The sequence below is a fragment of the Haliaeetus leucocephalus genome, unplaced genomic scaffold, assembly GCF_000737465.1.
Source record: "Haliaeetus leucocephalus isolate CR32 unplaced genomic scaffold, Haliaeetus_leucocephalus-4.0 Scaffold752, whole genome shotgun sequence".
Classification (NCBI taxonomy): domain Eukaryota; kingdom Metazoa; phylum Chordata; class Aves; order Accipitriformes; family Accipitridae; genus Haliaeetus; species Haliaeetus leucocephalus.
In genome coordinates this window covers 4238738-4266694 of record NW_010973188.1, presented here as the reverse complement: position 1 = coordinate 4266694, position 27957 = coordinate 4238738, and the positions used below count along the sequence as shown (strand labels likewise).

General features: G+C 42.3%; 1 protein-coding gene across 1 annotated transcript in view; it reads left to right on the top strand.

The window, feature by feature from the left end:
• The first annotated feature begins 237 nt into the window (after positions 1-237).
• Positions 238-27957, top strand: part of LOC104840348 (opsin-5-like) — a 33526-nt gene continuing 5806 nt past the window's right edge. Inside the window, exons 1-3 of the mRNA XM_010581237.1 lie at positions 238-358; positions 10190-10395; positions 26626-26725. Of these exons, the coding sequence (XP_010579539.1) occupies positions 238-358; positions 10190-10395; positions 26626-26725 (427 nt within the window). The remainder of the gene's footprint in view (positions 359-10189; positions 10396-26625; positions 26726-27957) is intronic.

Here is a 27957-nt window from a genome sequence, read left to right as displayed (position 1 = left end):
TGTCTTGGGCTGGCCACAGATTCACAGGCTGTATTAATAGATAGGATTAGTGAAGAGGAACAGGTCAGAAAGCTGCAAAGCTCCTGTCCCTTGAGATATCCTTCTTTAGATCATTAGTCTCATTGAAGAGCTCCCTCGAGTGCAGGGAGCAGAAACTGAGGAAAAGGCTCGAACCGTTTTATTTTGCCGGGACGTGCTGAGGAAAGGGCAATTTCTGGCTCATAAGCTCCACTGAAAATGTCTGTCCAGTTTTCTCCACAGGCACCCTGGAGAAACAACAACATCAGTTTTCTGAGCAGAGAGGCAGCTGTAACAGAGCAAGGAGAGACTATCATAGGTTTCTACCTACTGGCTTTAGGTATGTACTCGGCTTGGACGTGAAGGGAAGCTCCTGAGTAGAGTTTGGTATAAAGTTCAAAGTGATTTGTTTGGGTTTCATCCCTAATAGAACAGGATGTTAAAAAATGCAACTTTTTTCTTCAGCTATTACAAGTTCAAAGAGGTACAGCTTTCTTTTTTTAAAAAGAGATTCATAATCAATGCAGAAATCTTGAGGAAAAAAAATAGTCAAGCCTGTAAACTTTTAACTAATGTTCAGTAAACTTAGTATGTGGGAAGATGAAAAAGTACCTTATCAGAAGTACATGACACTTCTGTGTCTTCTCGTGCCTCCATAGCACTGAATTAATGTTCTGCGATTTCCGGAGTTTTGACTGCTGGCAGTCAGTTGGCATCCTACATTTACCTCCTGGTGAGACAGAAAATATGGTTCTGTAGTTTTAAACTTTTTTTTTAACTATTTGTACTGCTCTTGCTTTAAACATTTGATGCACATAGAAATAAACTTCTATGTTAGATCTATGAAAGATCTAAATACTAGAACATTATCCTGTGTTAGCAGTCACAGTACTGTGTGTTTATTTTGGTTCTACTGCCAGACAGCTATTGTAAGTGTATAATAAGGATTTGAAAATGGCACCCAATATGAACTCACTTTGATCCCCGTGCAATTTTGGTTTGTTTGTTTAAATACTGTCTATTTGGGGCAGACCCATTGCAGGATACAAGGAAACTTTATGAAATTTCAAAGAATGCAGGTTTGCTAGGTAATCAAAATTTCCAACCATAAAACCTCACAGGAAAATACAAGAGAATGAAACTTCTATTAAATCTGTTCTTCTAAACAGCATATACAAAAATGTTTCTGTTTTTAAATGATTGATCTAAACAGATTTTTTCTTTTCCTAAGCTTGTCACATATTGCAAGTAGCTTACTAGCCCTCAGCTTATGCTTGAGAAAGCTCTATGGAAGTTACAATGTAAAATGCTAGGTATTTTAATACGTTTGCATGAGACTTTCTTTTTTTACCTATAGGAACTAGAGAGGAAGAAGTTGCGTTTAGAATAAAAACAGAGATTCTAGTAGAAAACTGTGTGGCTTCTATCTTAGGAGATTTAATTAGAAGAGTGGCCGTAAGATAAATCAGTTGTTCCAATTTATCCCCAATCTGTTCGCATCTGCGTATCACTTCACAAATGACTGGGAAATGGCTGCACCATCAGCTAATGAATTAATCAGTTGCACTTAAGTCTAGAAAGAACATCTTAGGTCAGCAAGGCCAGTCCCCTGCTGTGACAATATATAATCTCATTTACGAAGCTACCATGCTCCCTCATATAACTGGCTAGGGTTTTTTTGGTGTTGCTACCACACTTCCAGTTGACAGGCTGTTCCTGGTTTTATTTCTCTGTTGGGCAGTAGCCTTTCCCTAAATTCTTAGCTAAAGTCATCACACGTACTTTATACCTTTTTTGTTGTTCCCTTTAATTGAAATAATTTTTTTGCCTGCAATTAACATCCTACAGCCAGTCTGTGTTCCTGAAGGAAAAATCATACCCTGTAGTCAACCTTTGTATATCCCTATTAAGCAAGTGGGGTGGTTTTTTTGTTTGGTTGATTTGGGGGGTTTTTTTAGTTAATTTATTTATTTCCTGTCGTAATACCTTTTCCCCTGTCATCCCAGCATATCATCCTAGCAGCCTTTTATGCCGTGTTTTCCATCCTGGACTCTCTTGGGTTTTTTTTATTTTTTTAACTTGCAGCCAGGACTGAATACAGCATCCAAGCAAGGTCTTGCCATCACCATTTACATTAATATTTGCAATTTCCCAGCTCTACAGATCCCTCCTAGTGTTGCCTCTGCATCACACTGGTAGTTCAAACTTCTTCCATCAATCAACCAACAACAGAGGTGTTTTCCTCTGCTGCTTCCTAATGGTGACCCCACATCTTCTAGCAAATACTTTTTAAAGCACCTAGGTGCCTGAGCTTTTAGGTTGTATATCTACTGGGTTTCGCTTGCTCCAGCTCCTTCTGCCAAGCTTACAAGTGCTTGGCATGTCACTGCTGCTATTCTTGAAACTTACCTCCAGATTCAAAACTCAAGTCACATTTCTTGCAGAGTATATGTAACCAGTAATAGCACTACTCCAAGTTAAGTGTAGTGGGGATCTGGTTAAAATGTGATGGAGGTAGGTATACCTTTTTGCAATAAGAACTTTTGAAAAATATCTTAGCAATACATAAATCAGAAAAGTCCTCATGTCTTTCTCCTCAAAGGTCTACTGCCACACTTCCGCAAGCACCAACCATAACAATTTACAGCTATTACTTTTATGTACACCAATAACTCAGTCTATCTGGGGAGCAGTGATGTGGCAGAACAAAATACTCTGTTATGGAGCCACCCTCTTGCCCTTCTGGCAGCCAAGGACAAAGGCCAGTCCATGTGTTACATTCCCGTACTTGCATTTCTTTAGGGGTCTGGAAAGACAACCTGCATTTGTAGAAGTCTATGGGTACTTCCTTACACAAAGTCCCAAATATGTTCATATTTCATACTTTTGGGGTTTTTAATGCCTTGGAAAATAGCTTCGGTGATTACACTTCTGTAACTGCTCTTTTGAATCTAAGTACACCAGTGCAGCTTTTTGCAAATTCTGATGTACATTTCCAACACTAAAGGGATGTATATGACTGGTGTTAGCACTTACCCAGAAGATGGGGTTCTTCTGAATCTCTTCACCTTAGCAGGATCACATCCAAAAAACCTAACTATCTTTGGCCAAGTCTTCCCACAGTCACACATCTTGACAGAGGATGTGAATATCCAAGAACCATGATCTAAAAACTTTTGCTGAGATGAGGCCTCTTTGCATGTCCCTTTCTGGAAATTCTCATGTCACAGGTAGCATGGATGTCTGTCACAACCCAGACTGGACAGACCAGGGAGTCATGTTTAATTCGAAATTCTCTCGGGCTAAATTAAGGTGAAACAACACCAAACGATCAGTTAAAGATTTTAGTCGTGACAGAAGAGGCATGGTAGTAGGTGGCAGGGTTTCTCACAACAGGAATTGGCATAAGACTACTTCTGTAAACCGTGTAACCAGAGTAACCATATACATCAGGGAATAATGAGATCCCTCCCATTGAGTTACGAGGTTCAGAGCAGACGCCCTTGCTTTCTAGACTCCTCCTCAGAGAAGGGCCCAGGGGCGGCTGGATCCACTCTTAGTCCCAGACTTGGTCAATGGTTTTATGTCTTAACGGGATGAGGTGTAGGGATTGTGGAAAAGGAAAAGGAACGAGAGAGGAAGGAAGAGAGAAAGATTTCACCAGTCCTGGGTCCAGCGTTGGTTCAGTCAGCCAAGGGGTCCGGTTCTGGTGGGCTGCACACCTGGGGCTTCAGTTTGTGTCCTTTTATCAGCCTTGCTCCTCCTTCGGGTGGGCACCTGAACTCGTCAGGCGAATGAGCAGTTTGTGAGCCTTTGGGGCTTGGGGGTGGTTTGTGGAGTACCTTCTCCTTCCCTGCAGACGTGGCCATTGTTTGATCTTTGTATCAGAGCAGGGAGCTGGGCACCCTCCAGCACCGCCCTCCCTCTCCTGTTGCTGATGTCTGAGCTGATGGGCTTTTCACCTTGGTTCCTCGCTGTGCAGGGTTTGTCTTTAAGCAGAACTTGCCCCACCACAATGTTTGAGACACTAACTCTTTCAGTCTCTCACAATGTCATATGTGACAGGCAGGACATTGATGTATGTGTCGTACATCATACATGAGCCAGGCTGTATCAGATCCAGGCAGCGGGGTCCTCAGCATACCGCATGGAAATTTGAGCTCAAAGCCCACGCTGGAATGGGTATCACACACTAACATCACAAGCAGACCAGCATCAAAGTGCATGAGTGCATTTTGCAGATGCCAATGGACTTTGAGATCACTGTACTGCTTCTTGGCATCCAAGTCACTCTTCCATCATTCTCCTTGCTAACGCTTTGGCCAGGAAACCAGCAAAGTGGAGGAAAAATGCAATGCCAATCCCATAGCGGTGAGCCATCATAGCGTGCTTAGAGGGACTATCTGCATGTGATAGCAGCCACTGCGTTACCCTTCATTAGGTCAGCTGCGTCAGCATCCCCTTTCTGGAGGCAGCGCTTTCTTTCCATCCTTCCCTTCCATGAGCTCAGAACTGTCTTTGACAGACAGGTGGGACCTTGTCCTGTTGCTAGCATTATATCTGACCCCTTTTTGCCCAGGTCCTAGTTGGTATAGTACTGTGGAAAATCATTGCATAGTTTAAATTATTAGGTGCAATTTAAAAGTACTGTCCACAGCTGCTAGCTAAGTCAAAGTTAGACCTGGGGGAAAAAAAACGAAGCATTTTTTTCTTCATAATTATTAATTGGAATTCTTAAGTAAATTGTTCTTTTCTGCATTTATACACAATTTGTTCTGTGCTCATTTTCCTGGTTTCACAGTTAACTGGGACTGTTAGAGTGAATGCTTGGCATAAAAGGAAATTTTAAGTCAGTGGGAGAGAATATTTGTTAGAGAACAAATTCTGACTTTTTGTGAGTGTTTATATCAGAAAGGCATGCTGAGAGCATTAGCAATCCCATCAGAAAACTGGAACAGACCACAAGACCCAAATATGCCTTCAAATAGCACACGTTTTCGAATGGTAATAGTAAACTGTTACATGACAAGTGGCAGAATGAGTGGTTTTTGGGGACATTGTTTGACAGATAAATCTGAGGAGGTGGGAAAGGAAACAAGCTATTCAGAAAACATTCATCCACATGATCACATTTATTGAGCAAATAATCTCTCTACGCTTTGTCAAGTCTAAAACATGATGACTCTTCTCCTTCCTGCCACAATTGGCAGTGTGCCCTGGGTAGGATACTGTGTATGTATAATTAGCAGCGAAGACTAAAAGCAGAGCAGGGTCACTTCACAGTTGCAATAGTTAATGACAGCTTTGCAAATTCTCTAGATTTTATCACTGTTTTAAGTAAAGTTTTCTAGTCTGAAAATCTTTTGCACCAAACATCTTCAGATAGACATTTATGTTTGTGTATAGGTAGCTGAATCAGTAATTGGCTTCATTAATGCCTGCTCTATACCTAGATGCTCAGTCCAGTTTGTGTCCTAGAGATAAGGTTATTTGCTGAGGAAAAAGCGTAGCTTGTCTTGTGACGCTGAGCCTTCACCTTTTGCTCTCATTTCTTCAATTCTTCCACTTAAGGCTTCCTGTATAATTTAAACTGCAGATGGATGAGTTGTAACACCCATTTTTCTAATTCATTCTTGTCAGATTTTACAAGTAAAGGCCATGCAACAATGTCTAATAAGAACAAGTCTAAGCACAAAGCTTAATAACCTATCTTAGCTGAGCACAGATGCAGTCATCTACTGGAAACACAGATGACAAGCTTGGAGCTATCAGTTCCCTTGTACCAAATTTAACTCTGCAAAAATGTAAGTTGAATGTTAATAATGAAATTGCATGCAGGCTAAGGTGTTTATTGCTTGGTCAAAGACCATCTCAGGTACATGAAAGAAAAATAGGATATGTCTGGATGCTCAGGCTTGGGTGATCTGGCAGAAATCTTTGTAAAAGTGTTGTGTTCCCTCCTAGCTATTCCCAGATTTAAACAATCTCACTGTTCTCAGTCACTGTCAGCAGAGAGATTTTCAATATCCTTAGTCACTCTTGCTGGCTACTTTTTCGGTCCTTTGTTTGCATGGGCTGGTGGACAGCACCAAGACTTTGTCAACAGGGTTTCGGTTCCTGACTACCACCAGCTTGCTTGGCAGCGTTCCTGTGCCTCCCCCAGAAATCATGGGTAACAGGACCAGCCTCCTTTGTGGTGCACTTTTGACATCTGAGCTCTATTAGGGGGTGTCCTGGTTTCTGCTGGGATAGAGTTAATTTTCTTTCTGGTAGCTGGTATAGTGCTGTGTTTTTGGTTAAGTATGAGAAGAATGTTGATAACACACTGATGTTTTCAGTTGTTGCTAAGTAAAGTTTAGACTAAGTCAAGGATTTTTCAGCTTCTCATGCTCAGCCAGCAAGAAGGATGGAGGGGCACAAGAAGTTGGGAGGGGACACAGCCAGGGCAGCTGACCCAAACTGGTCAAAGGAATATTCCATACCATTGGACAGCATGCCTAGTATATAAACTGGGGGGAGTTGGCAGCGGGGGGCTGTGGCAGATCACTGCTCAGGACCTAACTGGGCATCACCCTAACTGGGTGAGTGGTGAGCAATTGCATTTTGCATCACTTGTTTTGTATATTCCAGTCCTTCCATTATTATTATTGTCATTTTATTATTGTAATTGTTATTATTATTATTAGTTTCCTCCTTTCTGTTCTGTTAAACTGTTCTTATCTCAACCCATGAGTTTTACCTTTTTTTTTCTGATTCTCTCCCCCGTCCCCCTGGATGGGGGGGAGTGAGTGAGCAGCTGCGTGGTGCTTAGTTGCTGGCTGGGGATAAACCACGACAGGTGGAAGTGCTCAGTTTCTTCCTATCTGCTGGTTTTTTTCTCTCTCAGCCACGTTTTGATCTCAATTGGAACCTGTCCTTTTACACCAGGATTACTTTAGGATGCTGAGTTTGGATTTTGGATTTGGGTTTTGGGGTTTTTTTTTTCCGCGTATACTCTTGTGAGTGAATATTGCTGGCACCCTGCAAAAAATGAAACTAGTTCCCTCGGTTGTTTCTTTTCTATGCTCTGTTTATTGAGATGCCACCTGGTGACACCAAGGCCTTATAGCACTTGAAGTTCAGAGGTTTCTTTCTGGGCTCTTGATCTGCCGGTGGTCTACCCTGAGGCACACACCGCCTGCAAAGCAGCTGAGGAGGTCCCAGCTCTCACTGAGCGGGTCAGAGCTATCGCTGTGCTTCCTCCACGTTGCATTTTCAACCTTTTTCCCTGTTGTGCTGTCAGGGTTTGGGAGAGAGGGGGATGGAGATCGTTTGGTTTGACGTGAGGGGTTGGTTGGTTGGGGTTTTGGGGTATTTTTTAATCTGTCAGTCAATACAGTCAGCAACCCCAGACCAGCGAATCTATCTGATGGTGCAGAGATCCAGTGTCCCATAGTCACTACTCTAGCTGATAGCACTTTTATGTCACCACTGCTTTTGTTAGTCCACGGTTTACTCAGAATTGAGTTCCTCCAGTTTTTTTATCACAGTATTAATATGGTCTACAACCCAGATAGATCAGACATTTTAGGGACTGGATATGACAGCGCAGGTTCTCCACCTGCTTTAGTTAAAAGGATTGTGCCTACCTGCAGAACTCATGCTTGCTCTGTAACGTTATCTCCTTCAATGCTTCCCTCATCCCCACCCTCAGCCTGTGAATGTAGTTCCAAAAAATGAACACAAATACTGCATTTCTGTCACCTCTATCTAAAACGGGTATTGTTGTTTTACATGACGTTTTGCTCAAGTTCTTCCTTAAGATACTTTAACTGAAAACTCCCTTACCTTCCAGGCTGGGGGAAATTGCTCTGTATATTCCCAGGAAGCGCACATGTATGACACTTCAAGGGTAGCCTTCCTATCCGTTACACTGCATTGACAAAATTTTGCTATTTACAAAGGAGGTGCCATTTTATTTTGTCTGCCATTTTAGCACTATGTCTTCATACTGACAGGGAATATATTTCCATGGCTACTGCCTTGAAAATTATCTTACCTTACAGAAGATAGAGCTGACATACACAAACACCACATTTACCATGTTTGCATTGCAGACTATCTTGATGCACTCCCAGAGCTGTCTTCCTCCAGCACCCTGCTGTGCTATTTATAATACCTAGACTCAGACAAAAGTCAGAAACAATTCCTGACTTAAAGTGCATGCAGCCGCTGGAAATGAGACTCAATTAAGAAACATTGTCACCTAGTGGCCAGAATAAGATGTATTTATTATTGTTGATCTTATCCTTATAATGAGATATGTATAAAATATATGTATGTATCTCAGTGTATCATTGCACCAGTGACTATTTCTGGTTAATACCGTATGCCAACATGTCAGCTCTTCCCAGTTCAAAAGCTCTTTAGTAAACCACGTGCATTTGCTAAGCAAGCCAGAGCAGCAGCAGCTTGGCAATTTTGCAAAGAGAAGTTACTAAAAAGAAATTGCTCCACAGAAAAGATAGTTCATAGTGCTGTAACTGTCCTATCAACCACCTCCCCTCCCACTCCAGACTACCCAGAGCACCTCACCAGCCGGCAAGTTCCCAACCTCTCTGCTTGGAGAACAAGCACCTTGCTCTTTGGCATTTCAGCTCGTGATACTCCCAGACGGCCTGGAGATTTGGAGGCAATTTCCTCCCCTCCCTTCCTAGGCGAGGCAGCCCAGCAGCAAAGTGCTGAGCTCCTGACATACAGGGCTGTTGGTGCTTCCCGAAGGAAAGCTTCCTGCCGCTGCCCTCTTGCTACAACATTAAACTTATCAGCCATCTTTCATCTTGTTAACTCCTTTGAATATCCAGGGATGCTGTGCAATGCCATCGTGTCATGTCCCTTTTCAGTGCATATATTCACCTCTTGCTGTGTCAATATACAGCACCCTTGCTCTGGGATATCTACTGCTTGTGTCTGGATAGAGGGCTTCGGATCAACTCTTTTCTCCCTCACCTGGTAATTAATGCTGTACCCTGGCATCAACTGCGGGGAACAAAACCACCAGCTCCTGCGTTCCTAAACCTGTCCAAGGCTGCAGGTGCTCAAAAGAGGTGGTGTTTTGCTCCACATTACCAAGGGGCAGTGAGGCCACCTATGTCGGCAGCGGCAGGGCTGGTTTGGGGCGTGCAAACAGGAGCCAACAGGGAGCCGGGTGCTGCCTGACCTGCTGCTCAGCCCCTCTCCAGCAGCTGCCCTGGAGCCATCCCCTTCACTGGCTAAGCCCCATTTTCAACACTGAGCCTGAAGTTTATGAGTAAACATTTCATTAAAAGTCATTCATTTGTACATGCCTACATCGTTCCAAAAAGCGGGATGCAAACTATCGAGGTCTTGCACATTTGGAAACTCTAGGTCTCTCCAACTGAGTGGCTGACTTTCACCAGATTTACAGTCATGTCCCTTAAGTTTTCCTCACGTAACTAAACATGTACAAGTCAGTCATCTCTGTTCCTGGAGAGTAAGACAGCACATAACTTTCTTTAAAAATAAATTTTAAAAGACTTTAAAGCTCCCAAAAGGTCTGTTATAAATGTTCTCTTCATATAGATTCAGGTGTATTACTGAAAAATATTCCCATCTGGGACAGGCTTTGCTGCAAGGAGATCCTAGGCTGTTCTAAGTGAAGAACATAATCATATTAGCTGCACTTCTCAAGAGAGGACTGGTAAAGCGGCTCTCTGGCTATGTGCATGAGCTTTCAGTATCCGTTATTGTATACAACATACCTAAACAGCTGCAGCTTTTGGCAGATTGTTTATAGTCTCTGCTCCACTCTACCAATCTTTCCTGCTTCCTTTTTTTCCCAGGTGTTACGTGTCATGAGTTTCACCTGTCCACTTAGGAAAAAAAACTTCTCTAGGCCCTTAAATGGTGGATCTTTGGCAGATGCAAGCAGTACTTCTTTATGTTTGTTCTGTTTTATTGCTGGAGTTATTCACTTGTTCCTGCCTCTGAAATGTACCCAGCTACTTAAAACGGCTTCATGCATAGGTTTTCCAATGGATAATCTAGTTTAATTTGTTTCTAATGGAACAAAAGCGTAATTTTATAAGTGATGTTGCACATTTACATACTGAACTGCTTCTTGCCTTATTTGCTTTTTGACTTCATGGATTTAATTTTTTTTTTTTTCCAGGTTGGCTGTCTTGGTTTGGAAACAGCATTGTGATTTTTGTCCTGTATAAGCAAAGGCATCTTCTGCAGCCCACTGACTACCTCACATTTAACTTGGCAGTATCAGATGCTAGTATCTCTGTGTTTGGTTATTCACGGGGGATCATTGAAATCTTCAATGTCTTCAGAGATGATGGATTCATTATCACATCGATATGGACTTGCCAGGTAAGACTGGATTACCCTTAATCAGACAAAATTAGTGCAGCTATTTCTGTTTATATTCTGTATATAAATAACCAGGCAGGCCCGAAAGAGAGAAAAGAAATACTGACTGACCTTCCAAAATGACAGTGTTCTCTTTTGTTACACCCATAAATCTATGCATTTGACCAGTGTTTGACCAATTTTCAGTGATTTTTTTTCTATCTATTTGCAATAGTTCCTACTAGTTTGCTTTTTTTACTTCTTGTCATAGCTCCCACTCATGTTGGAATGCTAAGGTGTAGGCTGTGCTTGTCTTCAGCTTCCCTGATGTCAACCTGGTTGTTGGCACTTCAACATTTGACTTAAAGCAATGTAGACTCCTACTTGACAACAGGCGTGTAGAGCAAAGCCTCCACACAGCACTTAGGTATACCCATATATTTTAGCATACAACTTCTTGTACTAAATCAGTTCTAACTCTTCAGTCTTACCCCTAAATTCTTGGTTGGTTCACTTCCTGTGGTAGGATGAGTGACTTAACTTTATGGCAGAGTCGTCCCTGAACTTGCAGGCAGGTTTTTGTTGGAGAGCTTGGAAAATATTATTACTGTTAATTCTGAAATGCACCTGCATAGACAGACTATAAATACATCCCATGGATAGATAGGCACAAGCCTGGCTCCCTGGTGCTTTCAGTAACATCTGTGAGAAAGATTATACTTAGTGTGCCTGTTTCATGAGGGAATAAAAAATCTGAAAGTGACAGGATAGCCTACGGCAAGGTGTAAGAAAGATTGTGATGAAGGAAGAGGGAGAAAGAAATAATCCTCTTTTATTGGGTGTGGGTTTTTTTATAGTTGTGGGGTTTTGGCTGTTGGGTTTTTAATTTATTTACTTTTTTTAAAAGAGGAAGTTGAACTATTGGGTAACATAGATGAAAAAACTTTTACAGCTCATGTCCTCTCCCATTCAATACAAAGGTTCTGTCTACCCAGAGAGGAAGATTTCCCACAGAAGCCTCTGATTAACCTAGGAGATGTAGCTTGATCTAAAACCCGATTATTTTCTTGTTTAAAAGGTATGTCTATAGCCATTTTGCAGAAAAGGATTTATCAAAATGAAGCTAATTATTTCCTCAGCAAAATCCACTATTTCTCTAATGAGAAAACCTACAGTTGCAATCTAAGATCTGTTGAGGACAAACTTCAAGGGCACCTCTAATTTTTTTTTATTGATGGAAACCCTTGAAGTCATCAGATAAACAAAGACATACCTGCAAGCTGTAAAATTCACACCCGCACTCAGAATTAAACAGATTGACGTTTTCCCTGTTTCAAGGAAGGTTGGAGCTATGATTAAGAAAGGAAAGGTGAAATCTGGATCTCCGGGTTCAGTTCTAGCTTTGCTGCAGACTTTCTGTGTGAGACAGGGTAAGCCATTCAGTGTGAAATGCTGAACCAAGACCTGTGGCATGACTTAAGCTTTATAACTCAGCAGGTTGAAAGAGGTAACATTAAATGGCCCTTCTGCCTTCCCAGTCCAAGCTCTTCCAGAGCCCCATCTATTCTGTGGCTCCTTTTTTTGGACTGTAAAAACCAGCACACACAGGAATCGACATAGCATGGGCACACTGTGTCTGTACCTCTTGATTTGCATGGGAGTCTTCTGTCAGCAGCCTTACAGCTTTATTCCACAATGCCTCTGCCTGCGAGTCCCTCTTTGGCTGACTTTGAGCTATTTAGAGTCTCATTACAATGATCTGGCTTTTTTTTTTTTTTTTTTTTTGATGTAAAAAGACTGAGATGGAGGTATGCTTAATCTTCCTGTGCTTGAACTGCCTTTACAAGGAGAGAAGCGGTCCCTAAAATTTTTGGGGTACCCAGATAGTTTGTTGGTCAGGGTGTGTTAAGTAATCTTATTTGTATCTCCTGGTTTTGAACAGCATTCATTTGTAAAATATGGATATCAAGCAAAGCTTTAAGTTATTGGGATCCAAAGATTTTGTTCAAGACATTAATAATGCACTGGCTTTTCTAAACACTCTGATTTGCAAAATATTTAAGTTTCTGCTTCGGTAATCCTCTGTAGACTCTAAAAGTTAACATTTATCATTTCAAATAGGAACTGATACTGTATTAATGCTAACTAAAAATTAATGGTAACCTGGAAAAGTCAATTTATACTCTGAATGCTTTGAATTGGTTGTGACTTGTTGAGTGGTTGAGCTGGTTGTGGCTTGCTGAGAGAAAACCATGTAGGAATTCTGTTTCCATCAAGATTTTGTTCTGTGTAAGGGGGGGTCTCAAAAACACGTTTAAACCCTGACATCCACCTTCTTGATTATTAAGCTTGACAAAACAGAAGCCAGTGATGAAAAAGTAACTTATGGAAGTAGAGTGGCTGTTTTTTAGGAAAAATATTGTGCAGAAATAGTGAGAAGCTTCTGTGCATAAAAAAGGTATTAATGTTTCTCTGTGTGTGCAGACAGCCAACACAAAGGTTATTCTAAAAATGCTCAATATTGAACAGCAGTAGTATTTCAATTGCTTGGGTTTTGGTATTTATAAAATGTGATACATTCATAGTCCGAACAGAATGGCCCTCACATCTGGAACATGAGGTGTGAGGAGCTTGGTGCCAGGAAGGTAAAGCCCATGCTTTCTGTCACAGCTCTCTGAATTCGATATCTCGTGGTCCCCTCACCACATTCAAGCTCCTCTGCAAGTAGCTGGGATGCCGATTTGGGCTGTTGCACACATGAACATGGCTCTTTCCTTAGCATGGCCTGTGTGTTTTCCCTGACTTGGTTTATTTTGCTAAGTCCAGAGGATGGCCTTACTTGGCTTTCTGTCATTGTCCATCTCACTACACATTGCTGCTGTTTCATCAGCTTCTGCTGTCAGGTATGCTTAGGGAAACTTTATTTTTCCAAGGTCCCTGTCATTTCTGTTTATGAAGAAATTTCATGAGCTCGCCTCACTTAATCCACCTATTTTCCTTTCCTCTGACTCGGGCCTCCTTCTGTGCCCTCAGGTAATATTTTTCAAAATTGAAGTTCACCATTCTTGCCTGCCCCAGTTAGAAAGAGTAGGGAGAACACAGACAGATACTACTTCTCTTTCAAAACAGCCTAGTCTGTGAAAACTCTCTGTTACAAAAGATGCATCTCCAGCTAAAAGGACCATCTCACGGCATACCTGCTGAATGGGACAGATACGTGTGGTCCTGTTCTCCTCCTCTGTATAGAACAAACACCACTATTCTTCCCCATGCCAAACATTATTTTTCTTTTTGGAGGTCTGACAGAGCTCTCCTCTCAGGAATGAGGTTGCATGGTAGGTCTGTAACCAAATGCTGCCCCTGCTGAATGCTGTGTACAGATATGGTTTTCCAGGGTGGCTTTTGGACTCTGCTTTCACTTCTTATTTATCCCTTCCCTGCTCTGCCACTGTGTCTTAGTCCTAATGTTGAGAGAGGGAGGACAGTCTCTAGCGCATTCATTTTTTAGCCTCTGGTAATATTATCAGTAAGTAAACTAGTTCATAGAAAGTTTTTCTTGTATCTGTTAATCATGTGGTGAATGCAAAAGATGCAGCCTTCAGGAAGCCTCTAAATATAGAGGAAGGATTATAACCTATCTGATCTCCATAGGTGCTCACAGTCATGTCAGAAACAAAGGATGGGCTGTGAGGTGCCTTAGAATTTGAATTCCTTTATAATCCTGGTACTTCAGTTTAAACTTGTTTCCACTAATTCACTCTTCTAATTTTTTTTTTTTTTTGAGAATACAGTTTGGTTATTTGGACACTAATTTTATAAATACTTAAGAATTTTACTACAAGGGTCAAGGAAATTGACTGCTCTTATATGCTCACTCTGTTGGTACAGGCTTCTTTAAAAAAGGTTACTTATTTCTGACTGTTTCTTATGCATCTCAGCTGTGTGCAACAGAGGACAATGTAGTTATCTCCAGGTCATGGTGGCATCATAGACGTACCCACTGACACCGACGTGCTGACTGATGCTATTATTGCAGATGCGCTCACCTCACTATCAGTCTTGGTGTCCCTGGTCCATCTGGCCAGCCAGATGGTGCCAGAGCATCCCCAGCAGATCCAGCTCTGCACAGAAACAGCCTCAGGAGGAACAAAAAAAAAATACGTTCAGCTTTGAGGTATTAGTGAGCACCACAGTAGCCCACCTGACAGGATTCAGCCCACACCGCCTCTGTCCCTGCAGCCTGCCCTCGTCCCACCAAGGGCCAGCCTGGAAAGACCTGCCTTCACCCTGTTTTGCTGAAGCTGCTTTGTGTTGTGCAGAATAATTAAAGCCACTGAGGGGAGCAGGAGGGAGAGAGAAATGACTGTCTCACCCTGGGGCTGGGTTTACTGCATAGCAGTGAGGAAACCTGGTTCTGAATCCTGCACTGCTTAATGCTTTGATTCTTTATACAGTGCTTCTGTATTTCTGTCTGGCATACCCTGGTCAGAAACAACTGGGAATGTAGTCAGCAGCAGTAAGCCCCGCACTGCATGCGTGTACTGTTTGAGTCTGTTATCCCTAATTAATTTGTGCACAGTTTACCTGACAGCACCAAACCTGTATCATATGTGCATTCTGAAAGGGCACAGTGTGGCTGGGAGTTCCAAAATTTTCTAGAACTGCCAGACTTAGTGTGCGTGCATTGAGGAGTACATGACCCGTGGAAATGTCTGGGATTTCTTGCACTTTAGCAGACTTTTCCAAATCGGGGCGACTTAGCTGATCGAGTTGCCAGCTGAAATCCCAGATAAATGGGGATCTCTAAAAAAAGCTAGATTAGATGTGCAATAGCCCTGCTTTAACAACGCTGCTGTTGGACAGGGAGAGTTCCCCTCCTTCTCGTGAGTGTCTGACTGCTCGCGTAAGGAGCTTCTCTTTGTCTCTGGCCCCAGTATTTGTTTGCTCTAAGGACAGTGGAGCATCCCCATATGATGAATAGTCTTGGGGCTTATGCTCCTAGCAGGGGATGTAGATCTGAGCATCTTTGGATGGAGAAAAGTGAATCCCGCTCTCCTGTACCCTGCATGGGGGAAAAGGGAGGATGAATCAGCAGTCCCTCTTTTCACAGTGTCACTGCTTAATTTTTGAAAGGCCTTCCACAGTTAAGGGAAGGATATGGCTGTGAATACTAAGAAATTACAATCTTTTGTGGCCTGGAGTAAGGCATTAAAAATCAAAAGGGGGGTGAGATATGCCCCTCACCTTGTTCTGTTGACTACTTTAGGAGCCTTGTTTGCTCACCACCTTTTGCCACATCCAATCTAGGAGCCAAGCTTGGAGCCATGACCCTCCTTGCACCAGGCAAATGACCAGAGCCCGCAAAGCTGAGCATGGTGTCCCTTACCCCCTTCTGTAGATTCAGCTTCCAGTCCCTGCCTCTTGCTAGCACTTAAAAAATCCGGCATTTTTGGTGCTACTAATGTTAAGAGGTCTAGTTTGACATTTCTGAAAACAAATAATGTCCATCTTTTGTAAAAATTAGAGGTGGGGATCTGAAACACCAAAAAGAAAATTGCAACACTAGGACATTTTGAGATCAGTAAGATGAAAATACGTGGGCTCTTACGGGCTCTTTTCAGAAGTTCTGAGGGGAAGACTTGTAATTTTGAATAAATTCTTTTATATTTTATTGATGGTGTTTGCTTTTCAGAACATGCATTTATCTCTTTTCCTATACACGGATTGTAAAATATTGCTAAATCTTGTCTGAGGAGGAAGTGGAAGATTAATACCTTCTTCTTTTAAAAAAGTGTTCTGTAGATTGGCTAATAAACCAAAAACCCTAAAGGCACTTATGTTCTTTTATAAATAGAGTAGGTTTGAAGGAGATCGATTTCTGTCCATTCAATATAACTGGTAAAACCAACCAATTGTTGACTTAGCTAGACTATTGCCTCTCTTGACTCAGTTTGTGATTTTATGCAATTGTAAATACCTAGCTAGCTCAACCTTGCTTGGTGTAAAAAATCTTGCAATATCACTGTATATCCCAGTGTCCAAGCATGTAGCTCTAAGATTGAGGCTGGGCCAGAAGAAACCAGATTTTTTTTCTCAAATCACAATAGCACAGGATTGTCTACTTAGCTGAAAAATGTTCAGCTATCTACTTAAAAGATGTTAAAAGAAATTAAACCAAATGTGAAAAGAGAGTGAAAAATAGTTATTGACTATCCTAGCACAGTACTGTGGTGTGATATTGCTGGGATTTTACTTATATATAGCTTATCATTCCTGACATTTCAGTAAGATGAAAATAACCCCAAGCCAAATCATGGAACTGGCGCTAAGAGCATTAACAGATAAAACAGGTGTTAAAGGTGCTGAAGAAAACTTGTGTAACATTAGCTCTGTATATTCAGCTCACCTTAGCATGCTGATTCACTGTGAAAGGTAGGATGTGGGGAATGATCTATAAAGCAAATTCATAAAAAGACTGCCCTTTACTTTGCCTGTGCTGTGCTATAAAAATCTTCCTCTCCCAGATATAGTTTTCTGAAAAAGATTTATATCTCAAATATAAACACCAGAGTGTATCCTCGTTCTTGTTTCCTTGCATAACTGAGATTTGAATACTGAAAAAAAAAAAAAAAAGCTGCAGAGATATTAGTCTTCCCTATTTCTTTATTTCTGGTCCGCCTTGATATAATCTGAAAAGTGTGCACATTGCAGTCGAAGAGGTAAAACCAACTCATGTAGACATCTGTGAGCTAAATTTTAATGAGAAAAATACTTTGTCTGCAGGGAAGGGGGGAAAAACTGCCTTTGCTCAAACAGAATCATTAGCAACATAGAAGATCATTTCAGTGTAACTAATGTGACTGCAGGGAAGTTATGCCAGTTTTCATTAGCCATGAATTCTCCCTCATTTTCCTGTAAATTATTATTTCTGCAGCCAATTGCAACAAATTAGGGAAGTTATATATTTGGTACTTGAAAAATTATGAATGCTCAAACTCTCTGTTTCCTTGTTAAACAAGTCTGACGCAGCCCCTCCCATGCCACCCAGGCACTGCATCAAACTACACACTGCTGCCTGGAAAGGGCGTTCGTTGCCTAATAATGCTCCTACTGAACCAGGAATTTCCAAAGCTTCGATTCCTGCACTAGCTTTTTCTCTCAGAGGGCTTTGAAAGACCCTTTTCTTATTTCCTTATGTGGAAAACAGTAGCCTTCCTCATTCTACTGTGCTGATGTGTGTTTCTAAGAGATTAAATGTCTTCTCTCAAAAAATGCTGTCCATCACTTACCTTCATCATTCAAGATCTCACCACAGGGCTGAACAAATTGTGGTTTTCTGGCTCCTCCCTGTGTGCAACATCCTCTCACTGACTTCTAAGGAAAACTTCATATGAAACTTAAAAATCACTCTGATAATATCTGTAAGTATCTTAAATAGTCCTACCTCACATTTATTCACCTTCTATTTCACAACTGTATATTCCACTGTCAGTACAGCACTAGTGTGTAGGAAGCAGTTGGTGTCCTGACCCTGATCCTGTGCTGACTGAATCAATGCCTTCATGACTATTGCTTGCAATGAGCTGTATGTGACACGATACCGAGTATTTCCACACCACTGTCCCTGCAGAAGGGATGACATTGCACCTGGTGGCTTTCCAGATAGCTGTTTAAGGCCAAGAATAACCTGTACCCTTTACACTTCCTTCCATGCAGTCCTTGGGCTACTAGGACTCCTTGGCAATGCGTGTGACTCCTGTTAGGAGCTGTCAGGTCCAGCTTATCATACACAGTTGTGATGTTGTCCTGGTTTCAGCTGGGATAGAGTTAACTGCCTTCCTAGTAGCTGGTACAGTGCTAAGTTTTGAGTTCAGTATGCAAAGAATGTTGATAACACTGATGTTTTCAGTTGTTGCTCAGTAGTGTTTAGTCTAAAGTCAAGGATTTTTCAGCTTCTCAAGCCCAGCCAGTGAGAAAGCTGGAGGGGCACAAGAAGTTGGCACAGGACACAGCCAGGGCACCTGACCCAAACTGGCCAACAGTGTATTCCATACCATGGGATGTCCCATCTAGTTTAGGAACTGGGGAGTGGGGGCAGGGAATCGCCGCTCGGGGACTGGCTGGGTGTTGGTCGGCGGGTGGTGAGCAATTGCCCTGCGCATCATTTGTACATTCCAATCCTTTCATTATTGCTGTTGTCATTTTATTAGTATTATCATTATTAGTTTCTTCTTTTCTGTTCTGTTAAACTGTTCTTATCTCAACCCGCGGGTTTTGCTGCTTCTTTTTTCCCGATTTTCTCCCCCGTCCCACTGGGTGGGGGGGGCATGAGTGAGCGGCTGCGTGGTGCTTAGTTGCTGGCTGGGGTTAAACCACGACAGATGTGAAGACCCTTATAGCCCATACCCATTTTAGGACCATAAGCATTTTGGGGGGATAAATTGGTTATCTTCTGTGTCTCAGGTTATTTCGGTACAGGATCCAGAGGAGCAAGAGTATCAGCTAAGAGATCTCCTTCCTCGTAGCCATGCAGCTTTTTCAGACTTTCAGGGTTGTAACATGTTCATGTCTTGGTCACTTAATGGCTGAGCTGGTACCATCACTAACCTGTCCTGCCTTGTGCCTAGGAGCTTTATGAGCAGAAGAACAAGTTCACTGGCGGGCATTCAGCCAGCAATCGGAGATGACCTTGTGTTAACCTGATGGTGGCTACGTAAGCAGATTCCTTCTTGCTGGGAAACAGCACACACAATTGTACTTTGGAGAACATGGAGGGTCACTTATAATCTCTGGGCTGTCCCAGCAGAGCCCGTGAACAGTCTGTGGGACCTCTGCTTCCCTTCAGACATGTGTAAGCCTCCAGAAACATTTACCATGATATTCTGAAAAGGCAAGGATAGTACTTCTTTACTTAGAAAATAAAAGCATGACTTTAATCTGGTGTTAATGGATCTTAGTTATGGGGGTAGGATCACCACAGGTCACAAAGCCAAGCCTTGCTTTCTGTGGAAATTTAAAGATGAGACAGGTGACTCATGAGGCTGTTTTCTTCTTTTATCTGTCTGTGTATTCATTTGCTTATATTAATGGTGCTGCTAGCAATAAACAAGCAGGCTCTGAATTAACATCACTGAAGTGGAGAGGAGTTTTGGCTCAGGCCCACTGAAAGGAGTTTTAAACAGTGTAGCAAGGATGTTCTCAGAGGGCAATGATAGAGTTTCTCATCTAGTGCTTCTTAATTTCCCTGTACAGTAATTCACAGAAAGACAATGGCAATACAGCATTTAACCTGAAGATGGGAACCTTTCCACTGTATCTGGATCACTGAGGGTATGAGCTACATGCTTGGTTGCTTCCTCCCCATTCATTCTTCATGGGTGGATGGGAGACATAAAACTTGCCATGGTCCCACGGCACCAACTCAGAGCTAGAAAGCAGGTGCTCCCAAGCATGTGGAGATGGGATACTTGAAGTAAGATTATCATCTGACGAGGTTGTGTAAGGAAATTCTGAAATTCTATCTATTTGTTAAATGATGTGCACTTGGTGGGGTTGTTAAATTCATAACTGTGCTCATTGATAGAGACATGTACTACTTTGAGTATAAACTGTGACCTGAGAGGGCTACAACTCCAATAGCTAAAAGTCAGACCAAAGTAAGTATATGTTGTATCTCCTTTGACTAACCCAGTATATAAACCTAAAATAACTACAAGCAAACAAGTAGATTTATTTTGGATTCCCTAATATTACCAAAGCCAAGACCTGAACTGCATATATTAACATTTGGCACTAAATGTACCTTTAACTATATAGTATAGTTAGTATAATTACATATCTGTATACATAACTGTATAGCCTAAATATTGCATTCATATTTCCTCTATCTTTAAAATATATGCCATCAACAGAAAGGTTTAATCACTTGGTGATTGCAAAATACTGAATGTCTGATGCTCTCACTTAATGGTTTAAACTATCTAATCCTGTAGCTTATCAGTTCTCATTGTTTATTAGTAAATGAAGTGCCATTTGTGTCAGAGACCTATAATGGCTTGAGTTAATGCAATCACCTGTAAGAAGAGCTACCCCTGAAGCCTGCTGAGACATTTTAAAAGGCAGAATGCAACCATAGTAGAGCAATGTTGTATGAGCAAATGACATTGTGGAAACTGTGATAAGTCTCTTTCACTTCCTGTATTGTAGTAAATCTTAAAGAAACATTCTGAGTGCTTTAGGAACACTATGCAACACCACGTACTATTGAATGTTTTCTCACTTACTGCAAACTTTAAGAACTTGTTAAATTTTAAAACGTACTATATTCAAAGGTACCTACAATTTTTTTTCAAAATGTATTTCTTAAAGATTGATTTAGGTGATTTTTTTGTCTCTTGAGGTTGAAGGAGGTTTATTGCCATTATCTGTTTACAGTATGATCTTGGAATAATCTGATCTGTATTCAAAAAAATATTGTGATGTCTTTAAATATATGCAATAGAAAATAACCCCTGTTTAAAGTTTATCTTTTTCTTTACATACTCATTATCTCATATTTAATAGAAGAGAAAGACAAGAGTTCTGAAGGGAGAAAAATGGACTTCGGGAAATTGCAACAGATTCACCAGCTGGCCAGAGGAGGGAGCGATGCAGCCTTTCTGGCTGGTGAGATAATGTTTCAGCCTAAATTGAAATGCAGTAGCTATTTTGGCAATCTGCTTTTGTGCCATTAAACCTTGATTAATCCAATAATAAGAACAATAGGTTATATTTTACTCTGTCTGCTTTAAATGAAGACAACCCTTATGAATTCAGTAGGGATGCATAAGTATTAAAGGTAGTAAAAGTAGGGCACACACAAGCTCATTGCTAAAAATTTGATAGTGCACTGGGGATTCCTGACTCTCTCTGTGTTGAAGCAAAGCTTAAGAAATGAATTTGCATGCAGTAGGAGCGTTATGTATTATGGGTTGTAAATAGTACACCAAGAACATTAGTGAGATTTAAAATCAGGCACAAATACAAAACAGAAAAAACACAGCCTTTTCTTCAGTTGTGTCTTAGCTTCCAGGCAACATAAAGATAATGAGCAAGTTCTGCGAGTATCTATATAGCCAAGGGAGTAATCCTGGTATAACACGGAGAGAAAAGCTTTTAAAACTGCTAATCTACTCCTGTTTCTTAATGGGTAAAAGGGAAAGCTGGTGGATCAAAATTACCATACAATCAACTTCGTGTTTATGGCTGAATTCACTATTGCCTATTAACGCTGATGCTATTTGATCATAATTAATGATACGAAGGACAGATTTGCATTACGCAAAAATGGAGGAAATATTATGACTGTGGAAGGGAGGAGATGGCTGGGCAGGAAGGATAAAAGAAAAGAAAAACCAGAACTGGGGATGGGGAAGAGCATCAGTCTTCCAGAGTAATTAAATGTTATCTACTATTCTAGTATTGCCTTGACTGTCATTCTGTATATCTTTAAAGATGCAGAAAACTGAGAATATCATATATTTTTGTTACCTACATACAATTAATCTCTCTGCCTACAGAAATTGGGACTATGCTAAAGCAGTTTTTCTGTTGCTAACTACTTTGGGTTCCAAGCAGTTTCTTTGGCTGCTACCTACAGGCAAAGTTGCCTGTTCAGGAGCTGAAAAAGTAGCAGAGATCTTTCTTCCATATCCAGTAGGTGTATGCTTGAAGTAGGTTGGCTACAGCTAGAGTAAGATCCCTCTTTTTCTTCTGAAGATGTATGTCTAAGTGACACCAATATAAAAGTATTGCAGAATTGATAGACTTGCTGGGAAATGGCGTATGCATAGCAAGGCTCAAGAGCTGACTCGTTGCTGATAGATGTTTGGCAGGGACAATACTGATTTGAGGATCCTACTCCCAAAGCAGCCCTAACGCCTCTGGATTCTCTCGTGTTTTAATGTTCCAGATGCCATGGCCCCTGTATGGGCAGTTCTGCAGCTTCAGAGCCACTTCATTTACATCCTTTATTCCTTTCATCCCAGCACTCCTGTCATCCCCAGAGCTCTCACTCCTTGGCATTTCACCCTATCATCTGTTCCTAAATTGCTGAACCTGTGACTAGCAGCAGGGCAGTTAGTACAGGCGCCCCAGGACACTGCTGCCACTTTAGCCACTTGCTAATCTTATGGCCCTGGTCAAATCTTTGATGATAGCCCCCACACCAGCAGAAGCAACAGTATTTTGATCTGCTGAAATGGTGTTATAAATAGTATGAAAATGAGAAGGGTGCTGGCAATGGCTCGGTCCTATGAACTATGTTCATTTTGGTAAAACTTCTTTTTTTTTAGCAAGGCACCACTCCAAAGAAAGCATTTTGGCTTGTTCTTTCTTATGGTGACAGAGTTTCATCTTAAACAGTAAAGGGCAAGAGTGTATTTTTAAACCCACTTTCCTCCCTTGTAAGTGTGCTCAAGGGTTGTTTGAACTGATCACTTAATATAATTGTCTCTCTTTGGTCTGATGTCAGGGAAGGGGAGGGAGGAGAATAATGGTCACATCTGCAGGTGATAAAACATAGAATGATATATTTCAGAAAAACTCAACCAGTTTCAGCATAGGAGGGCTAACTGTGATACACACTAAAAAGCTTGTCCTGCTACTTCAGTATTCAATCTCATAGCTCTTTAGACTTAATTTCAAAGTGTTTATTTGCATCATTGCTGAAATACTGCTTCCTTTGTAATCTAATAACTAATGCAATCGCTTAAGCTTATGCAGCCTGGTTTCTCAGTAGTCCTTGGCTGTGCTGTTTTCTGCATCTATGAAGCATTGCTAGAGCAAATGGAGAAGTGGCAGCTGTTTGCATCAGTAAGGCTAATGAAATGCAGAGCAGATTTGCGTGTCCTGGTATTTCACCAATCTCCACTGCACACAATGGGCCAAATTCAGCCAAGTGCAGCTTCTAGCAAGTAGCTGAGACATCCAAGGAAGTCTCTTTTCTGCTGTAAACATGGTTGCATTTATACACCAAGCATGAGCTGATTTTAAGTGGAGCACAGGTGGATGTAGACTGTTGTAGTAGCAAGTCTTGCATGCATTTAAAATGTGGTGGGTCTGTAAAAGTTGGCATTAAGAAGTATATAGAGTCAATATAAGGGTGTTGGTAGCAAGAAATGCCACCAGTGAAAGAAATGATGAAGCAGCCCTTTCCTAACCCTTCACCCAATTTAATTTATACAATCTGCTGTGGTCTCAGCTTTAAGCCTGGATTAAAGCCCCAGATTCAGTTCTGGGATAAACTGAATTCCACGGGAGTTGTGCCCATTCACACAAAGACACAGTTTGTTCCCGTAGAATAATGACGTGCCTTTCCGCCGATAATTCTACCACTTGAATGCCAAGTTACAGTCCAGAGACACTTGCTTAATATTCCTGCTTCACTCAGTGTAAAACTGGCACGTTCAAGAGCTCCTCTGCGCTGGCCAGTTTGGTATATCATTGCAAGCTTTCAAAAAAAGGACTGCCTTCAGCATTTTGCCTGGATCATTTCCCAGACATATAGTGCTCCCTAGCAGATGGCTACATCCATCTCCGCTACAGTCAGCAGCAACTTCCTTCCTATACCCATAAGTGAAGCTTAGCAGAGTTGTAACTGTCCCGCGCGTGTATCGCTGAGACATTGACATCAGTGGGAGCCTACACAGCCGTACAGCTCTGCCTGCATCCGTCAGAGGTGGTGAGGATCAGGGCTTAAAAAATAGCAGGCAATCAGTAGCACCACCATTGAGACTCAACCTATTGGAATGATGGATGATTTTATTTAATTTTTCAAAAAGCTTTTCTCACTCGGCCAAGTCCGTTACCTCCTACGTTCTTCCCCCTTTGGCCTAAGTTTCATGGGTTCAGTTTGCACGTTTGTTCTAAGTGGGGCAGCTGCATCCAGTGCATTTTTGCCTATTCATGGCCTTTCTTCTTTTCAGTTCAACCTTTTTCCCCTTCATTTGGCAAGTCATTTTGGGGAAGTGTTGAGGTTTAACCCCAGCCAGCAACTAAGCACCATGTAGCCACTCACTCACTCCCCCCCACCCAGTGGGATGGGGGAGAAAATTGGGAAGAAGCAGCAAAACCTGCGGGTTGAGATAAGAACAGTTTAATAGAACAGAAAAGAAGAAACTAATCATGATAATGATAACACTAATAAAATGACAACAGCAATAATGAAAGGATTGGAATGTACAAATGATGCACAGGGCAATTGCTCACCACCCGCCGACCAACACCCAGCCAGTCCCCGAGCGGCGATTCCCCACCCCCACTCCCCAGTTCCTATACTAGATGGCACGTCCCATGGTATGGAATACACCGTTGGCCAGTTTGGGTCAGGTGCCCTGGCTGTGTCCTGTGAGAACTTCTTGTGCCCCTCCAGCCTTCTTGCCGGCTGGGCACGAGAAGCTAAAAAGTCCTTGACTTAGTGTAAACATTACTTAGCAACAACTAAAAAAATCAGTGTGTTATCAACTTTATTCTCATACTAAATCCAAAACACACCACTATACCACTATATGCCAGGACCCCTCAGGGAACAGGGCATTTTGTCTCTCATTTTCTGACAGTTTACTATACAGTGGGGCCTCTTCAGCACGCATCACCTCCTCCTCTGGCGGTATTCCGAAATCTTTGCCTTCTGGCCACTCCGTGATCACTTCCACAATTCCTGGGTGACTGGAGTTTCCTATGCGAGCCCGTTGTGTGATCAGTGCCACCCACTTACTCCACGTGGCATCAGTTGCATGATGTGTAGAGAAGACCTTCCCTTTGAACATCCAGCCCAGCACCTGCTCTCAGGGTGCCAGAGGAGCTGTGTTTCAGCACCAACCACTTCTGAGGCAGCTCAAACTCCTTCATATGCTGCCAATATCTCTTTTTCAGTTGGAGTATAGCGAGCCTCGGATCCTCTGTATCCCCGACTCCAAAACCCCAGGGGTCGGCCTCGGGTGTCCCCGGGTGCTTTCTGCCAGAGGCTCCAGGTAGGGTCGTTCTCCCCGAGGCTCCAGGTAGGGCCATTCTCCCCGGCTGCGGTATACAGCACATTTTTAACACAATGCCTAAGAAAGTCTGTGTTTCCTTTTTACTCTTTGGGGGAGACAAAGCTGTTATTTTGTTGATCACAACCATTGGGGTCTGACATCGCCCATCGTGCCATTTTATTCCTAAAAACTGGATCTCCTGTGCAGGTCCCTTGACCTTACTTTGTTTCATGGCAAAACCAGCTTTCAGAAGGATTTGGACTATTTTCTTCCCTTTCTCAAAAAATTCTTCTGCTGTGTCGCCCCGTACAATGATGTCATCGATGTACTGCAGGTGTTCTGGAGCTTCACCCTTCTCCAGTGCAACCTGGATCAGTCCATGGCAAATGGTGGGGCTGTGTTTCCACCCCTGGGGCAGCCAATTACGAGTGTACTGGATGCCCCTCCAAGTGAAAGCAAACTGTGGCCTGCGGTCTGCTGCCAAAAGGATTGAGATAAATGCATTAGCGATATCAATTGTGGCATACCACTTGGCTGCCTTTGACTCCAATTTGTATTGAAGTTCTAGCATGTCTGGCACGGCAGCACTCAGCAGCGGCGTGACTTCATAGAGGCCACGGTAGTCTACTGTTAGCCTCTACTCTCCATTAGACTTTTGCACTGGCCACATGGGACTGTTAAAGGGTGAGCGAGTCTTGCTGATCACTCCTTGGCGCTGTGGTTGAAGAATCAACTTATGGATGGGAATCGGGGAGTCTCGATGCAATATTGCTGCCAGTGCACTGTTGTAGCAGTGATTGGCACCTGTTGTTCTTTGACCCTCAGCAACCCCACAACAGAAGGGTCCTCCGAGAGACCAGGCAGGGTAGAGAGCTGTGTAATTCCCTCCGTCTTCAAGGCAGCTATACCTAAAGCACACCAGTACGCTTTTGGGAGCTTGCAATACCGTCTCCTGAGGTAGTGTATGCCAAGGATGCACGGAGCTTCTGGGCCCATCACAATGGGGTGCTTTTGCCACTCACTCCCAGTCAGAGCACTTTTACATAGTTTCTGAACATTTACTTGCTCACTGATCCTATAGAAGATAACTGCACCTGACATTTTATATTTCCCTAATAGCTGGGTTTTTGGAAAAACTTTCAAGAGCATTAACATGAAAACGACAGGAGCAACCCCTGTGGTTGTTTTCCCCTTCAGCTCTCTGCAGTAAAAGAACATCCTGCACTGCTTTGTTTTTCAGGTTGATGGCTTCCTGACGCTCCTCTTTGGCCTGGCTAGCATTAATACCCTTACAGTAATCAGCGTGACTCGCTACATCAAGGGCTGCCATCCTGAGAGAGGTAAGGAATAAAGGCAAGTCCAGTTCTGCCTTCATTGAACCTATGCAAATCTGTATTTCTTTCAGTCACAGGCTATATAAAATATAAATTAAATGCATTGGAAACCAGAACATAATGCAACCATTTACATTACAAATGCGTTTGCATAGAGTCATTCAGGGTTAACCCCAATAAGAGGCAAATGATTCATTGTACACCTCGGTTACCATGGGTTAAATTCACCCTTGTGCCAAAGATACCACAGGTCCTGCTGACCCTCTGTATTTTTCAAAATGCAACTTAAATGACTACTAAGTGATGCATACCTTGTTGTCTGGATCTCACTGTAAGCAACGAATTTCATCTGCTGTGAGATGATGTTTGGGAAGTTTCCAGTGATTGATAATATCTTTGGTTCGGAAGGCTGCCCTACATACAAACATTTTCATTTTTCAGGGTGTTTTGCCAGGGTGTGCACACAGCAGGCATCATGGACTGCTTTAGATGGTGCTAGAAACATTCAGTCTGCACATCTTGCCTCCAGCTTTTGTAGCACTGCGCAGCCTGCCATCCCCACATGCCTCTCCGGCCTCCCCTCAGTGGACAGTTTCACACCACGGGAGGTGAAAATTACGCCTACCATCCCCAGAATTGACCATGATCTGACTCTGCCCAGATGGTCCCTGTCTCCCAGATCTGCAAAGCACCATCAACACAGCCTCGCACCCATGCTTTTTGTCTAGTGCCCTGTTGATCTGTAACCTGAATATCTCAGACAACCACTGTTCATTACTGTCTCCAGTGCTAGAAACCTTTTACTAACCACTCTCTTTTTTTTTTAATTTCACTTTTTTATTAACCTCTGGTATAAATGCCTCTGTAAAGGCATATGAGTGTCCCACTGTACAAATCTGGTCTGAAATCCTTTACACATTTCCTGCCCTGTGAAGCCCTCACCAGCAAGTCATCATCTACCCCTTTCCCTTTATGCCTCTGTACATCACCACACTCAGCCAGGCGCTCCCTTTCACAGGATCAGTAGAAACATTTCCTTACCATTCATCCTGGACCTCCTGCCTGCTGAAAAGTTTGACTTCCACTGAGAGCCTTATGTAATCTCTCTTCATTATCCCCACCCCTTCCATAAATTCTCCCTAGCCTTCCTTTCATCCATCCTTAGATAATGTATTATCAATTTTCATGCCTTTGTTATGACTGGCTTTTTCTGTACGGCCCAAGGGGGTGTACGGGAA